This window comes from Dreissena polymorpha, chromosome 2 (assembly GCF_020536995.1).
Source record: "Dreissena polymorpha isolate Duluth1 chromosome 2, UMN_Dpol_1.0, whole genome shotgun sequence".
Taxonomy (NCBI): domain Eukaryota; kingdom Metazoa; phylum Mollusca; class Bivalvia; order Myida; family Dreissenidae; genus Dreissena; species Dreissena polymorpha.
Window position 1 is genome coordinate 39,273,919 of NC_068356.1, and position 18,609 is coordinate 39,292,527.

An 18,609-nucleotide genomic window follows, 5' to 3' on the forward strand; every position below is an offset into this window, starting at 1 on the left:
ACAAAATTGTTGGCTCTCAATATAAGACGTTTGTTGTCCCACATCTTTTTTTTCATAAAATATTTTTTTCTCTGAGATGTCAGATTAATTTTGACCAGGAATAATCCCATACACTTGATATATGATGTTGGATGTATTTTATTTAAAATAAATATGTGTTGAAATGTTACCAATATAATATATATGAGCACTGTACTTTCAGGGCCCTGTGTGGTGCCTGTGTGTATTTGGTGACTTCCTCTTCAGTGGTTCCTCTGACAAGACCATAAAGGTAAGTTATGGTGGGAGACAACTGTCAGATCACTGACAGACCAAGTCTCAACTTTCAATTCGTAACAGTAAGCTCTGGTGGGAGACAACTGTCAGATCACTGACAGACCAAGTCTCAACTTTCAATTCGTAACAGTAAGCTCTGGTGGGAGACAACTGTCAGATCACTGACAGACCAAGTCTCAACTTTCAATTCGTAACAGTAAGCTCTGGTGGGAGACAACTGTCAGATCACTGACAGACCAAGTCTCAACTTTCAATTGGTAACAGTAAGCTCTGGTGGGAGACAACTGTCAGATCACTGACAGACCAAGTCTCAACTTTCAATTCGTAACAGAAAGCTCTGGTGGGAGACAAATATCAGATCACTGACAGACCAAGTCTCAACTTTCAATTCTTAACAGTAAGCTCTGGTGGGAGACAACTGTCAGATCACTGACAGACCAAGTCTCAACTTTCAATTGGTAACAGTAAGCTCTGGTGGGAGACAACTGTCAGATCACTGACAGACCAAGTCTCAACTTTCAATTCATAACAGTAAGCTTTGGTGGCAGACAACTGTCAGATCACTGACAGACCAAGACTCAACTTTCAATTCGTAACAGTAAGCTCTGGTGGGAGACAACTGTCAGATCACTGACAGACCAAGTCTCAGCTTTCAATTGGTAACAGTAAGCTCTGGTGGGAGACAACTGTCAGATCACTGACAGACCAAGTCTCAATTTTCAATTGGTAACAGTAAGCTCTGGTGGGAGACAACTGTCAGATCACTGACAGACCAAGTCTCAACTTTCAATTCGTAACAGTAAGCTCTGGTGGGAGACAACTGTCAGATCACTGACAGACCAAGTCTCAACTTTCAATTGGTAACAGTAAGCTCTGGTGGGAGACAACTGTCAGATCACTGACAGACCAAGTCTCAACTTTCAATTCGTAACAGTAAGCTTTGGTGGCAGACAACTGTCAGATTACTGACAGACCAAGACTCAACTTTCAATTCATAACAGTAAGCTCTGGTGGGAGACAACTGTCAGATCACTGACAGACCAAGTCTCAACTTTCAATTCGTAACAGAAAGCTCTGGTGGGAGACAACTGTCAGATCACTGACAGACCAAGTCTCAACTTTCAATTCGTAACAGTAAGCTCTGGTGGGAGACAACTGTCAGATCACTGACAGACCAAGTCTCAACTTTCAATTCGTAACAGTAAGCTCTGGTGGGAGACAACTGTCAGATCACTGACAGACCAAGTCTCAACTTTCAATTCGTAACAGAAAGCTCTGGTGGGAGACAGCTGTCAGATCACTGACAGACCAAGTCTCAACTTTCAATTCGTAACAGTAAGCTCTGGTGGGAGACAACTGTCAGATCACTGACAGACCAAGTCTCAACTTTCAATTGGTAACAGTAAGCTCTGGTGGGAGACAACTGTCAGATCACTGACAGGCCAAGTCTCAACTTTCAATTCGTAACAGTAAGCTTTGGTGGCAGACAACTGTCAGATTACTGACAGACCAAGACTCAACTTTCAATTCGTAACAGTAAGCTCTGGTGGGAGACAACTGTCAGATCACTGACAGACCAAGTCTCAACTTTCAATTCGTAACAGAAAGCTCTGGTGGGAGACAACTGTCAGATCACTGACAGACCAAGTCTCAACTTTCAATTCGTAACAGTAAGCTCTGGTGGGAGACAACTGTCAGATCACTGACAGACCAAGTCTCAACTTTCAATGCGTAACAGTAAGCTCTGGTGGGAGACAACTGTCAGATCACTGACAGACCAAGTCTCAACTTTCAATTCGTAACAGAAAGCTCTGGTGGGAGACAGCTGTCAGATCACTGACAGACCAAGTCTCAACTTTCAATTCGTAACAGTAAGCTCTGGTGGGAGACAACTGTCAGATCACTGACAGACCAAGTCTCAACTTTCAATTGGTAACAGTAAGCTCTGGTGGGAGACAACTGTCAGATCACTGACAGACCAAGTCTCAACTTTCAATTCGTAACAGTAAGCTTTGGTGGCAGACAACTGTCAGATTACTGACAGACCAAGACTCAACTTTCAATTCGTAACAGTAAGCTCTGGTGGGAGACAACTGTCAGATCACTGACAGACCAAGTCTCAACTTTCAATTCGTAACAGAAAGCTCTGGTGGGAGACAACTGTCAGATCACTGACAGACCAAGTCTCAACTTTCAATTCGTAACAGTAAGCTCTGGTGGGAGACAACTGTCAGATCACTGACAGACCAAGTCTCAACTTTCAATTCGTAACAGTAAGCTCTGGTGGGAGACAACTGTCAGATCACTGACAGACCAAGTCTCAACTTTCAATTCGTAACAGAAAGCTCTGGTGGGAGACAGCTGTCAGATCACTGACAGACCAAGTCTCAACTTTCAATTCGTAACAGTAAGCTCTGGTGGGAGACAACTGTCAGATCACTGACAGACCAAGTCTCAACTTTCAATTGGTAACAGTAAGCTCTGGTGGGAGACAACTGTCAGATCACTGTCAGACCCACAATTCGTAACATGCATAGAAATGAGCCTTGCTCCCGGAAAACATGGTTTAATGCATGTGTGGAAAGTGTCGTCCCAGATTAACAAGTTCAGTCAGCAAAGACTTAACATGGACAAACTTTCGAAAAGACCTTATTTAAATGAAAAATTACATAAAAAGCAAAGTTGCATCTCTGATAAGCCTTGGAGACTGTGCTTGCTAGTCTAGGACTTCACTTTTCGCAAATGTACAGGTCTAACAAGTAAACAAACTAAGGGGGTCTCCTACTTTGTTTTAACAAACTCAAAAGTTCTCCTACTTTGTTCTAACAAATGTAAGAGACTTCCTACTTTGTTTTAATAAACTCAAAAGGCTTCCTACTGTGTTCTAACAAACTCAAGAGGTTTCCCACTGTGTTCTAACAAACTCAAGAGGTCTCCCACTTTGTTCAAACAAATTCAAGAGGTGTACAGCTTTGTTCTAACAAACTCAAGAGGTCTCCCACTGTGTGCTAACAAACTCAAGAGGTCTCCCACTCTGTTCTTACAAACTCACGAGGTCTCCCACTTTGTTCTAACAAACTCAAGAGGTCTCCCTTTTTGTTCAAACAAACTCTAGAGGTCTACAGCTTTGTTCTAACAAAGTCAAGAGATCTCCCACTTTGTTCGAACAAACTCAAGAGGCTTCCAACTTTGTTCGAACCAATTCAAAATGCTTTCAACTTTGTTTGAACAAACTCAATAGGTCTCCAACTTTGTTTTAACTAACTCAAGAGGTCTCCCACTGTGTTCTTACAAACTCAAGAGGTCTCCCACTGTGTTCTCACAAACTCAAGAGGTCTCCCACTGTGTTCTAACAAACTCAAGAGGTCTCCCACTGTGTTCTAACAAACTGAAGAGGTCTCCCACTTTGTTCTAACAAACTGAAGAGGTCTCCCTTTTTGTTCAAACAAACTCAAGAGGTCTCCAGCTTTGTTCTAACAAATTCAAGAGGTCTCCCGCTTTGTTTGAGCAAACTTTAGAGGGTTCCAACTTTGTTTGAATCAATTAAAAATGCTTTCAACTTTGTTCGAACAAACTCAATAGGTCTCCAACTTTGTTCTAACAAACTGAAGAGGTCTCCGTTTGTTTTCACAAACTCAAGAGGTCTGTTATTGATTTAAAAAAAGAAGTGCAATCATCTCTTTCTGGAATTCAATCCATTTCGAGTGTGTTACGTTTACCACTCAGATCTGCACTTAGACATGTTTGTAGTCCCAAACAAAAAACAAATTAATTAAAGACCCTTCTTACTAAATTCAAGTTTAAGATCCTTCATTTCTAACCTTAAGATACTGATGAGCAGCAAACAGCATAAAACCTGAACAGACTAGTTACTCCCAGGCTGTTCAGGTTTTATGCTGGTTGTCTGTAGCCAATGTCACTTTGCTTTTGTGTGGGAAAGGGTGAAACTTGTTTCCTGTGTTACCTCTCATCAAGTGATTTTTTTGCCCAAAATTACAGCCCCTTACAGTCTGTTTCCCAATGGCAAAAAGTGACATTTTCTCCTCAAAATCTGAATGATATTTCCCAATATATATTATTGGTCTATAGAGTTTATTATACAGCAATATAAAATCGTAGCACTTTTTAATATTAATCTAAAAATGCAGTTTAACATGCACTTCTAAAAATTGGAATGCTGTCATTTATAATTATAATTAAGAATGTTTATTTTTTCCCAATTTCCTGGTTTATTGTGAAATATTTCCCAAGCCAAAAGGCACAGTCTGTAAAATATAAAGCACAAAAAATCACTTTCCTTTGCCTTCCCACAGGTCTGGGACACGGGCAGCACATACAAGTGTATGAAGACCCTGGAGGGCCACACAGGGATCGTCCTTGCGCTGTGTACGTACGGGAACAAGCTGTTTTCCGGCTCCCAGGACTGCAACGTCATCGTGAGTATAGTATGTAGGGAACCGATGTTAAAGAGGAATGTGTCGTCCCACAGGCTTATCTGGGATAACTTTTAACGCACATTCATTAATGGATTTTTTGTAATAGTATGAACATTTGGTAAAAGTTATGTTATTTAATTTTGTTTATAAATTTTAAATTAATAGAGGATATGTGTTGGATTTGATGGAATATCGATTTTATTTCACGAGAGATTATATAAAATAATATTTTAACGAGTGGCGCAACCACGAGTGAAAATATGTATTTTTTATGATCACGAGTGAATTAAAATCAATATTCCATCGAATCCAACAAATTTTCTTTTTACTTTAGGCAATAGAAAATAAATTCCTAGATTCTCATCCCCGCCCGCCCATCGAAAATCATCCCGCCCGAACGTTTTTTATTTTGAAAAAAAACATCTGTAAAAAAAATCGAGCCGCAAAATACTGAGGACGAAACGGTTGAATGAGTACGAAAATTGCAAAGTGCGAATTGGCAACTCAATGTCTCCGAGACGATTATTGAATTTTAACGGCGCACGAGTGTCGTCAGAAATTTAAGTGATCGAGGGAAAACAACAACAAAGTGTTTTTTATTTTGAGGTGTAGAAACGGCATTACAACCGTAAAAGATTGGTACAGGGTGTCAAAATGTGCAGAAACTTAAACTCTTGCGGACCTGTACGATGAGTTCATGTGTGGTTTGTATGATCAAGCCCTATCGTTGAAAGTTGACCACCCAAAAATCGTCTGTGCCCTAGTCGGTCGAAATAAATTAGAATTGACTCAGGTGTCACCCGATGTTACAGTTAGTCAAGCTGTCGGCTGTCTAGGAAATTTTATTTACTTTAGTATTGGAGACACCCCTGAAACTTCCCATAAATCTCCATGCATACCATGTTTTAATCAATAATATCTAGTCATACTGAAAAAATAATGTAAATGGTTATGTTACAGATTTGTATTTTCTTTAATACTTTGTGTAGTCAATGTTTTATTGAATGTCAGAATATGTTTAACATGAAATTAAAAGGGTAAAATAAAACACAATAGTCAAATTTTGATAATGTATTTCTTTTATTCTATATAATTTTACAAACACTGTTACTCCAATATAGCGCGGTCAAATGGGTCCAAGCTGCGAAACAGCGTTATAATGGATCCGCATTATAAGTTTTGAGCTCATTTACTGCAGGGCGCTATAAAAAAAACATGTATAGAATAGCCTATAATATAGGTCATGTATATTGCCATGCTGTGTTGACGCAAATACATGCATATAAACCGAATCGTATCGATAACAGTATACATACCACTTTTCTTATGTGCACATTTATCCGATAATCCAATAAAATTGCAACATCACTTAAAAAATAATAATCTTGAACATTAATGACGATATATGTTTTAGAAATTTGTAAACACAACCGTACGCATATATGCCTTTTTTAGAAGTGTTAAGACAGGCTTTTTCCGCCCTATGCCACGGGTCCGAAATTCGGCCCCATTCCCAATGCAAATCTGGTTGTTTTTTTCCCAATTGAAAAAAAAAATTCCCAATTCCCAAAAAAAAAAAAAAAAAAATAATTTTTTTTTTTTTTTTTTTACCTTAAAATATATAAGTTAACCTTATCCGGTGTAGAAAATAGAAAGTGTTGCATAATAAAATTATCTGTTGCCTTGAATTTGTTTTAAAAACTGTAAAATATATTAATGATTATTTAAGACTTTCCTTATTTTCCTCAAAATCCGGCGCTTCGCACGATTTTTTTCACCTCAAAAAAGGCCAGGCCTTTTCCCCAAATTCAGATTAAAAAACCTGCACTTATCTCACATGTTCATAATACTTTGTAATATTTCAATAATAAGTTATCAAAATAGTCGTTATTTACCAGTTAACGGCTTCTTTGAAATATAAGAAACACTATTTACATGCGATTATTTTTCCCAATTGAGCCATTTTGCGAATAATTTTTTTCCCAAAATGGGGGTTTTCACGACGCAAAATTCCCAAAATTCCAGTGTGGCGTATTCCCAAAATGGAGCGGAAAAAGCCTGTAAGAGTACAGTGCATTATGGGGCAGAGCTTTCATTGGACGAGCGAATTTAAATTTAGATTGAATGCAATACAATTCATGTACAAAAAATTGTTTTATTGCGTCATATGCATGCAAAAAACGTGTTTCCCGGGGACTTTCTGATACCGCGCAAAAATGAAAGTGAAACTCTGTTAACAATTACCGGTACACTGTATTCGCATGTAAATAAATCGTCTGCATTATTTAATTTCTTTTACACGAACTGAAAGATTAAATGTCATAATACTAGAATGATAATGAAATGACAGAAAAAGTTGTTTTATACAGTGGGAAGTATATTTCACAGCCGCTCATTTAATATAGTCAAACTGCAACCATATCAAAGTAAGAATGTTTCAATCGTTTTGAATTACTTTAATTGTAAAACTATCCCGCTTGCACTTAAGTTATGGAAATTATCGCACTGAACCGCTCTGATGTGGAATACATGTAATAAACACTGACACGCGAGTTTTTCACACCTTTATTGACATTACACAACAGATTAACACCAATAAGCTGTCGGTGTTATTTTACCTCGAAGTGATTATAAACGGTTCAACGGAGGGTTGAATAAAGCAATCAACATGTGATTGCCACCATCTTTGAATTGTCTGAAAATACACGAAGTTGCATAATACGGATTTGAATCAGAAATCAAATGGAAGGTTGGAGAAAAAATGGGATCCAAGCACCCCCGCGTTATATTGGATTCAGCGTTATAACGGAGCGCGTTATATTGGAGTTACAGTGTACATACATACATATAGGCATTATGCATATAAACTAACAAATTCGTGAACATTTCATTACTTAATATATAGGTTAGACATAAAGAATATAAAATAAAAAGTAAAAAATAAAACCCACCCACCCGCCACAATTTTCCACAAAATTTGGATGAGAATCTAGTTATTTATTTTTATGGCCTTATGCTTTTTTCACCGCTTATTAACATTGTAAAAGAGTTCAATTGGATAATTTCGCTGGATTTATGACATCATTTAGTCCAAAAATGACGTCATTTCTCAGTAAAACAGTGAAAAATATCGATATTTTTCATTGTTATTTTTCACTGTTTAAAACAGTGAAATACCAGTTTTATTTCACTGATATTTCTCTATGAACCACCGGAAAGCATAAAATAATATGTATTATTTTACATGTAAGTAACATGTTTTTGCGGGAGGGTTGAAAAGTGTGTGGTAAGTATGTAAGAAAGAAACATTTAAGACTCCTTACAGCTAGCAAGACTTTGCTGACATATTGAGCCGTGTACGCGGAAAACTTAGCTTGATGTATGTGCGTAAAGTGGTGTCCCAAATTATTCAGTGCAGTCTGCCTAGGCTTAGCAGTGTAGACACTTTCCACTTTAATGAACTTTTTTGTGCAGGGAATTGAAATATTTCTGAATGAAAATCCAGTCTAAGCAGAATCCCCATTTAGCCTGTGTGGACTGAACAGGCTTATCTGGGATGGCACATTGCACTTATGCTTTAAGCCCAGTTTTCCTTGAACAAGGCTCTATTTTTCAGTGCCCCAGATAATTATTTGGGAAATAGGGTTTGCACCCATTGATTTTAAAAAATAGGGTGATTTCGGTCTTGAAATAGGGTGAAATGAGTTATAATAATTCATACCATAAAATCATTGCTGCTTTGCCTGTTTAATAAAAGCCAATCTTGGTCACTTGAGCGTATCCATTTTGATTCAGATTACTTTTATTGAAGCTAACTTGTATTGATTTAATAAAACTGTAAACTATTATAATTAATTTTAATAAACTGATGTTTCATAACATCTTTAATTCTTGAAACTGTCCATAATATAAACTTTAAACTTAAAAAATCGATAACACGAATGATTTGTCTATTAATTGCACTTGCTTTCTTTGTTCAAAAAGTTTGCAATTGATTGATACTTTGGGGCAACAATTGCGGACGTCTTTCGGCCTCTCTTAGACATTTTTTATTTTGTATTGTTATAGAAACTGAAAGAACAGACGCTTTACAAATACATGCACAATGAGCAACGGAATAAATCAGATTGAAAACGCATGTTTGTCGTAAATAAATTGTTCAGATGCAGTAATTAACTATGAAATCTAGTCCGAAGAGCGTTTGAATAACTTTCAATGTTTCCTGCTCCTTCAAGAAGACGCTTGCTAAATAAAAGCGACGTCACATTACGATAATAATTGCAAAGAGGATATACCGAAAATGAGCGAAGAATTTTCAATTGAAGCTATTGTATCATACGCATCGAATTTTAGGAATTTGCGTAAAAGTCAAATTGGTTGCGTTTTCAATACGCATGGTATTGTATTTCTTTGTGTTTTTAAACATTTTAATAGGGTGAAACACGCAGATACGCAGCTTATCTGGGGCACTGATTTATGTAGAGGATTTCAAATCAATGTCACCTCTTCTAATAATTTTGTCTTTGTTGATTCCTTCTAATTCAGATCTGGAACATCGACAATGACTTTGCCAAGCTGAAAGTGATTGAGGCCCACGAGAATCCAGTGTGCACGCTTGCTTCTGCACGCAACATGCTGTTCAGTGGCTCCTTGAAGGTCATCAAGGTATGGGCACTTCACTGGGAACGTCTCTTTGATTTCAGTTCTTATTTCTTCCTTGCTGAGTTCTCCTCTGTTTGGTTGAGTGTCTTCTGACATTTTGCCAGCTTATTTATTCTTTTAAACTTATTTCCTCCCATTTTTGGGGTTAAGCTGATGTCCATCTTTCAGTATAAAACAGCAGATTTGTATGAAAACGAGTGTGTTCTTTAGTGTAAAGCTATGAAGTGTTAATGTACAGTTCAACCTGACTTCAGAAGAGTATAGCAGTCACCTGGCATAAGCGGTCAGTCTAGATCCCTCTTGGCGAAAATTAGTCTTCACGAAGCAGTCGTTTCAATGTTCGAAAAGTAAACACTTAAATCAATCTGCATTGTTGTCTCTGACCTCTGATGTCATAGCGCCATTTTTCTGTTAAAGAAGAAGATTGGGGTCACTGCAATTGATATACTAGATATTGTCATCTGTGAGAAAGAAAACATAGTGTTTGATAAGGTTTTTTAATTTGGATTTTAAGTGGGAAATCTTCCAAATTATTTAGATTGGAGTATGTAACACATTTTTAATCATTATTAATATTTAAATGACCACTAATTAGTACTCAACAAGGATCAGAAAATTCAGGACTACAAAAGGGTGGTCAGGACGCATTTATTGATCACATAGTGGATTTTTCAATCATCTAGAAGATGATCACTGAGTTTTTAAACATGAGATGATATGTTAAGATTGTTTGGATTGACAATGATTGTATGTGGATTGAAACATCTTTATGAATCATATCATATAAGATAAGTTGTGCTAAGCTTGTGGCTATTTGAATGATAATGATGTTTGTGTACTAAGAAGCTTTTCTTAGTTTCTGGTTTTTAGCTCGGCTGTTTACGGAGAAAAACCTGAGGTATTGTCATAGCCAGCTCATCCGCCATCCGCCGTGCTAAAACCATTACATTGGCTCTAAAATCAAAGTGCTTCCACATACAACTTTGAAACTTCATATGTAGATGCACCTTGATGAGTTCTACATGCCACACCCATTTTTAGGTCACTCTAAAAAAATGATTCTGACAAGCTTTCATTTATTAAAAACTTCACCCGCAGCCGAGCGTTGGCACCCGTTATGCAGTGCTCTTGTTGTTTCTTTTTGTGAGAAAGATACTTTCAGCAGACAATTGATCTAAAACAATGTCACTTGATTAAAGTAGCCACCTGCCTAAAGTAGCCTCTTTGACTACTTTTATTGAATGACTGATATACACAGGTTGGACTGTATTACAGATCTGGGATGTGCACACTCATGAGTTGAAGCGGGAACTGACAGGACTCAACCACTGGGTGCGAGCCCTGGTTGCTACAGGCAACCTCCTTTACAGTGGCTCATATCAGACCATCAAGGTAACTGTCATTATATCAATGTTGTTTTTGAATTCCATTAATACAGGCTTCTCAAATAAATGCGAGACGGCGCAATGAATAGGACTTTATCAAATTAAATCAGCTTTTTACTTCAATACCATCAAGGTAATGATAGTTATATCAGTGCGTTTTTTATAGGCCAATAATGTTTTCCTTCTAAAATAAACTTTGGGACAGTACCATGAATGGACTTTATCAAATTAAATCATTTTAGGGAAAAATTGTAACACAATGCTAAAACATATTTTGCAGATTTGGGTGTTGAGGCCATTTAAGCCTTCAAAATACAGAGAATCATTATGCCCCTCTGTGGAAAAGTGGGGGTACATTGATTTTAGGGTTTATCATTTTTTTCCGCCCGATTTCTAGAGAAATGCTATGACCTACGTCCATGCATATTGATATGCTGGTTACATGGAAGGAAAACAAGAGGCCTATCAATTTTTAGGTCGCTTGCTCAAAGGTGAAGGTATCAGGGGGTTGTTTCAGTATATTTGTTTTCATAAGATATCTTGAGAAAGCTTTTACTTAAGATCATGAATTTTTGTTAAGTGGTCACTTCCGACAAACAAAAGACACCTATTTATTTTGATGTCACCAGGTCAAAGGTCAAGCTCTAAGGTTTTGTAACGGGAGATTTATTTTGGTGCTTTTAGCTCTAATATTTACTGAAAAATACAAGTTAACTACTCACCAAATGTCGGCATCAGTATAATGCTGTGTTTATATTAAACTGGCAACTTCTTTATGTCATTTTTTACGCCCCCGGTAGGGTGGCATATAGCAGTTGAACTGTCCGTCTGTCAGTCTGTGCGTCGGTCAGAAAACTTTAACATTGCCCATAACTTTTGCAATATTGAAGATAGCAACTTGATATTTGGCATGCATGTGTATCTCATGGAGCTGCACATTTTGAGTGGTGAAAGGTCAAGGTCATCCTTCAAGGTCAACGGTAAAACACTAATACATGGTAAGTAACAAGCTTTAAAGGGAGATAATTTCTATTTATCATTTGGCAGGTACAGATCATTTTTACAAGGGAAGTAATATTTTTAAAGGGATATCATCAAAAACAAAAATAAATAAATCAAAGCGGCGCAGTAGGGGGCATTGTGTTTCTGACAAACACATATCTTGTTTACTACAACTTCACACCATAGCTTGGGATCATTGTGTGAGCTCACTGACTAAGTTTAATAACTCTGACCTGCAATTTTGCTGAATTATGCCCCCTTTTTTAGCTCATCTATTTTTATGCCCCCCTTCGAAGAAGAGGGGGTTTATTGCTTTGCACATGTCAGTTGGTCGGTCTGTCGGTCGGTCCGTCCACCAGGTGGTTTCCGGATGATAACTCAAGAACGCTTGGGGCTAGGATCATGAAACTTCATAAGGTACATTGATCATGACTTGCAGATGACCCCTATTGATTTTGAGGTCACTAGGTCAAAGGTCAAGGTCATGTTGACCCGAAATAGTAAAATGGTTTCCGGATGATAACTCAAGAACGCATACGCCTAGGATCATGAAACTTCATGGGTAGATTGATCATGACTTGCAGATGACCCCTATTGATTTTGAGGTCACTAGGTCAAAGGTCAAGGTCATGGTGACCCGAAATAGTAAAATGGTTTCCGGATGATAACTCAAGAACGCATACACCTAGGATCATGAAACCTCATGGGTAGATTGATCATGACTTGCAGATGACCCCTATCGATTTTGAGGTCACTAGTTTGAAAAAAAAATATGAGCTATTGTCATCACCTTGGCGTCGGCGTCCGGTTAAGTTTTGCATTTAGGTCCACTTTTCTCAGAAAGTATCAATGCTTTTGCATTCAAACTTGGTACACTTACTTACTGTCATGAGGGGACTGGGCAGGCAAAGTCAGATAACTATGGCGTGCATTTTGACAGCATTATGTGCCCTTTTTATACTTCGAAAATTTAAAATTTTGGTTAAATTTTGTGTTTAGGTCCATTTTATTCCTTAAGTATCAAAGCTATTGCTTTCATACTTGCAACACTTACTAACTATCATAAGGGGACTGTGCAGGCAAAGTTATGTAACTCTGACTGGCATTTTGACAGAATTATGTGCCCTTTTTATACTTATAAAATTGAAAATTTGGTTAAGTTTTGTGTTTAGGTCCACTTTATTCCTACAGTATCAAAGCTATTGCTTTCATACTTGCAACACTTATTAACTATCATAAGGGGACTGTGCAGGCAAAGTTATGTAACTCTGACTGGCATTTGGACGGAATTAGGGGCCCTTTATACTTAGAAAATTGAAAATTTGGTTAAGTTTTGTGTTTTGGTCCACTTTACCCCTAAAGTATCATAGATATTGCTTTCATACTTGGAACACTCGCAAACTATCATAAGGGTACAGTAAAAGAACAAGTTGCATAACTCTGGTTGTCATTTTTACGGAATTATGGCCCTTTTTGACTTAGTAACTTTGAATATATGGTTAAATTTTGTGTTTCTATCCACTTTACTTCTAAAGTATCAAGGCTATTGCTTTCAAACTTCAAATACTTTCATGCTATCATGAGGTTACTGTACCTGGCAAGTTGAATTTTACCTTGACCTTTGAATGATCTTGACTCTCAAGGTCAAATTATTAAATTTTGCTAAAATTGCCATAACTTCTATATTTATGATTAGATTTAATTGAAACTTTGACAAAACTACTCTTACCTGACATACCACAATAGACTCCACCCAAACCATCCCCCGTGCCCTCCCCCCCCCCTCCACCCTCCCCACCCTCCCGCCCCCCGAATCTCCCCCCTAAATTTTTGTATTCTTTTTTTTTTTTAAATCATCTCACAAATGACCACCCTCACACTATACCCCCCCCACCCCACCCCCCCAATAATTTTTTTTGAAACGGTTAAAAAGCACAAATATTTATTTTTATTATTTTATGTTTGAAATACCGTCCAACCATCACATCCAAGAATCCCCCACCAACACCCCCACCCCCCGAATTCCCCCCCCCCACCTGAATCCCCCCCCCCCGAATTCCCCCCCCCTATTTTATTTTATTATTTTTTATTTTTTTTTAAGATCATCTCACAAATGACCACCACACCCTCACACTATAACCCCTCCCCACCCCACCCCACCCCCCAATGTTTTTTTTGAAACGGTAAAAAATCCATACATGCCATACGTCCCGGATTGTCCGGGACAGTCCCGGAAATGAAGAACTTGTCCCGCTGTCCCGGAACTCTGTCAAATGTCCCGGAATTTACAAAATCCATATATACATGTACCTTATCTTAGGCTTAACTGCACCTCGAATCTGTGTATATCTGCAGCGTCTCCATGACAATGCCTACCCGAATAGGCAGACTACGCTACATATCAAAATCGATCAATTAACAGGGGTCTTGTTATCATATCGATTGTCTCACGTTCGCGGTCAAACCGAAAAGGCGGCATTGTTTAATGCGGTTGTTAATTGACTTTAATCTACTACTTCATTATTTCCCGCTGCGTAAGGGAAAAGGATAGATGTTCACACACCTGAAGTCCAACATCGCTGAGTAAAAAAATAAAAGCAGTTTATGTTCGCACGTTTAACCGACAAAGAAGTTGAGTAAAAAAGTTGACGATCTACCGGTACTGTTTTGTTGTATTTGTTTTATTGTGATTGGTTGTATGTATTGTGAATTGATTTGAGTTGACGATCTAACGGTACTGTATTGTTGTATTTTTTATTATATAAATGTTATAAATGAATAAAGGCGTATCAACAACTATGCGTTACACACCGGTCTTAATAACAATGACGCAGTGACGTCACCATCTATGTTTAGAACGCTTACACTGAAAACACGTGGCTTGTATCTAGTAACGGAAGTAGTAATGTTTAATTTGACATTAATAGATCAAGTTTATTTCGGATAGGCTTTCGAACTTTTGCAATTAACGATGCGAAACAACAAAAAAACATACCAAAAATGCATATGTCTATAAATATCGCTACATTTTATACATGTCCCGGAAAATCGGCAAAAGTCCCGGACAATTTAACTCAATGTCCCGGAATTGGTCTGAAAAATTATGGCATGTATGAAAAATCACAAATATTTATTTTTATTTTTTTATGTTTCAAATACCGTCCAACCATCGCATCCAAGAATCCCCCCACCCCCCCCCTCGAATCCCCCACCCCCTCAACCCCCCCCCCCTATTTTTTTTTTTTTTTTTTTTTAAAGATTATATCACAAATGACCACCACACCCTCACACTTATACCCCCCCCCCCACCCCCCACCCCCAATTTTATTTTTTTTAAACGGTTAAAAAACACAAATATCTATTTTTATTATTTTATGTTTGAAATACTGTCCAACCATCGCACCCAAGAATCCCCCCCCCCCTCCCCCCCCCCCCCCCGATCTTTTTTTTTTTTTGCATTTTTTTCCGCAATTTTGGAAGATAATGTAATAAATGTCCACACCCCACACTATACACCCCTCTTCACTCCACCCCTCCCTCCTTTGTGATTGAAAATGAGAGTCCCTTCACCTTTAAAAAGAAAATAGATGAGCGGTCTGCACCTGCAAGGCGGTGCTCTTGTTATAATATCTTTTAATTGTCATTTAGGATAACATGCAATTTCATTATATCACTGTTTCTACACCAGGTGAAACCAATTGATACTTCTCACAAGTGTTCAGGGTCATTGTGTGAGGTTACTTACAATCAATCTGCATATACAAAAGCAAATCTACTTGAAAGCATTTAGCAGTTTCTTCCGCCCCAATATGCTCTTTGTCTTTGTACAAAGAAATGTTTCATGTTGTTATTTTTTGTCCCCTACTGGTGAAACTTAACTGGGACAATTTACACACATGCCTTAAGACCAGTTTTTCCAGAACATAGCTTATTTACTTCTTACAGATCTGGGATGTTTTGACCCTAGAGTGTGTTAGACAGCTAGAGACATCAGGAGGCAGTGTGTACAGCATAGCCATAACTAACCATCATATACTGTGTGGAACGTACGAAAATGTCATCCATGTAAGTATCTTCACAGCAAATAGATGTTACATTTTGGTGAACATATTCTTAACAGACTATATTTTAACAAGTGTTTTTATGATTAAAGTTTAGGTAATTACTGTTGGGAGAAATTAATTGGAATAAATAACTGTATTTTATTGATCTCATCTTGTTGTATTGACCCTGTACCTACACTCATCAAATGCATGACCCTTGGGGTCAAAACTGGCCATTCCAAGGCATTGTTTGTAGAAAAATAGAAAACTTTAAAATTGTTCCTCTGAAACCAAAAGTCTCAAAGGTTAAATTTATGGTATATAACATTGAATTGTGGTTCTATACAAACTCTTTTTGAATTTTTCTTCTTGGGTCAGTTCATTTTTTAATTGTCACAGCTAAATGGTATTACCTGCAGTACAACTTCTGTTACTATCTCTAGTTACTTGCCAAAAATAGGGGGACAGTAAGATGAGTCGTATCTAATAATGCTACCATTTAAGTCTCATTTAGGATGTAGGTATAGTTTTTAGCTTGACTATTATATATAAAATATTTATTGTGGAGCTATCCTACTCACCCCGGCGTTGGCGTTAGCGTAAGCGTTAGCGTTAGCGTGCAAATGTTAAAGTTTTCGTACTACCCCAAATATTTTCTTTGTCCCTTGACATATTGCTTTCATATTTTGCATACTTGTTAACCAACATGACCCCAACCTATAAACAAGAGCAGACAACTCTATCAAGCATTTTGTCATAATTATGGCCCCTTTTTCACTAAGAATATGCAGCAAATGTTAAAGTTTTCGTACTACCCCATTTATTTTCATTGTCCCTTGACATATTGCTTTAATATTTTGCATACTTGTTTACCAACATCACCCAACCTATAAACAAGAGCAGACAACTCTGTCAAGCATTTTGTCATAATTATTGCCCCTTTTATACTTGGAATATGCATATTATTGATAAATCTATGTTAAAGTTTGTGTACTACCCCAAATATTTGCTATATCCTTTGACATATTGCTTTTATATGTTGCATACTTGTTTACCAACATGACCCCAACCTATAAACAAGAGCAGACCACTGTATCAAGCATTTTGACATAATTATTGCCCCTTTTACACTTAGACAATTGAACATTTTGCTTAAATTGCCATAACTTATTTATTTATGATCACTTTTTATTATTTCTTTGACAAAACAACACTTACCTGAATACCACAATGGATTCCACCCAAACAATACCCCACGCCCCTACCCAGAATCCCTTCCCCCTCCCCCCCCCATCATCTAAAAAATTACCCCACCCCTCATTATACTCCCCTCTCACCCAACCCCTACCCCGCCCTCCCCCCCCCCCCCCCCCGAATTTTTTTTTCCTTGTTTTAATTTGAAAGATCGTCTCATAAATTATTGAATATGAACAATTTCCCCATGATGGCTTACGTTATACTGTCAAGCACTCGAATAGTAGAGAGCGCTGTCCTCTGGCAGCTCTTGTAATTCTTCCTCCTTCAGAGGGGATGCATAAAGATTTTATGTTGTCTTTCAATCTGTCCTTTCAACTTTTGTGTCCCTGCAGTAAATGTAAAAGATATGCTGCTTAGGTGATAAAACTTTGCTAACATTAAACTGTATGTTCCTGGATATGTTTATGCCCCCGTATCGAATGATCGGGGGTTTATTGTTTTTGGTCTGTCTGTCTGTCATTGTGTCTGTCTCTCCAAAAACTTAACCTTGGTCATAACTTTTGCAATTTTGAAGATAGCAACTTGATATTTGACATGCATGTGTATCACATGGAGCTGCACATTTTGAGTGGTGAAAGGTCAAGGTCATCCTTCATGGTCAAAGGTCAAATATATGGCTTCAAAGCGGCGCAACAGGGGGCATTGTGTTTCTGACAAACACATCTCTTGTTTGTTGTTTTATCTGAAAGTGAGGTTTTGAGACACAATTGCAATGTGTTCATCTGTGTCCTACAGAAACATATTAGCATTACTCTCGGAAAAAAAGGCTTATTGCATGTGCTAAAGAGTGTTGTCCCAGATAAGCCTGTGCAGTCTGCAAAGTCTAATCAAGGAAGTCACTTTCCACTTGTATGGAATTTATCATTAAAAAGAAGTCTCTTCTTAGTGAAAATCCAGTTTAGGCCTAAAGAGTCATCCCTGATTAGCCTGTGTGGAATACACAGGCAAATCAGGGACTACACTTTACGCACATGCATTAAGCCCCATTTTCCTTGAACCAAGCTCAAATCAAGTTGGTTGTAGTTGTTCTTGTTGTGCTCATACAGTAGTCCAAGAGACCTATATGAAGTTGTCATTTTTGTTGTTCTTGTTCCTGTACAGGTTTGGGAGATAGAGGGTTACCAGCAGGTGAGCACACTGCGGGGTCACTCTGGCACGGTGTATGCCCTGGCCGCGTGTAACACCCCCGCCGGGACACGCGTGTTCAGTGCCTCCTATGACAGATCACTAAGGGTACGTGGACTGATTTAGAGAAAACGGGGCTGTATGCATATGCGTAAAGTATCCTTTGGAATCAGCCTGTGCAATCCACACAGACTAACCAGGTACGACACTTTCCGCTTTTATGGAATTTTTCGTTTAAAGGAATTCTCATCTAAGGGAAAATGCACTCTAGGTGGAAAGTGTTGTCCCTGATTAGCCTGTGCAGACTGCCAACAGACAAAGTGACACGAACACACTGCCTAATGTGTACCATCTGGTATACAAACTGATAACAAGTATTTTAAAGTGCATTGATCATTGTAAGAAAACTCAACATGTTTAACC

General features: G+C 38.0%; 1 protein-coding gene and 1 long non-coding RNA gene across 3 annotated transcripts in view; one reads left to right on the plus strand and one right to left on the minus strand.

Annotated features, from left to right (window-relative positions):
* The window catches only part of LOC127866673 (E3 ubiquitin-protein ligase TRAF7-like), a 138,038-nt gene that overhangs the window by 110,173 nt on the left and 9,256 nt on the right, over window positions 1–18,609 (plus strand). For both annotated transcript variants that reach the window (XM_052407412.1, XM_052407411.1), the window contains exons 14-19: window positions 203–271; window positions 4,590–4,712; window positions 9,258–9,377; window positions 10,650–10,766; window positions 15,707–15,826; window positions 18,163–18,294. In XM_052407412.1, coding sequence (XP_052263372.1) covers window positions 203–271; window positions 4,590–4,712; window positions 9,258–9,377; window positions 10,650–10,766; window positions 15,707–15,826; window positions 18,163–18,294 — 681 coding nt within the window. The remainder of the gene's footprint in view (window positions 1–202; window positions 272–4,589; window positions 4,713–9,257; window positions 9,378–10,649; window positions 10,767–15,706; window positions 15,827–18,162; window positions 18,295–18,609) is intronic.
* LOC127866698 (uncharacterized) overlaps window positions 12,897–18,609 on the minus strand; it is a 194,114-nt gene continuing 188,401 nt past the window's right edge. Inside the window, exon 2 of the long non-coding RNA XR_008043073.1 lies at window positions 12,897–13,380. This is a non-coding gene — a long non-coding RNA (uncharacterized LOC127866698). The remainder of the gene's footprint in view (window positions 13,381–18,609) is intronic.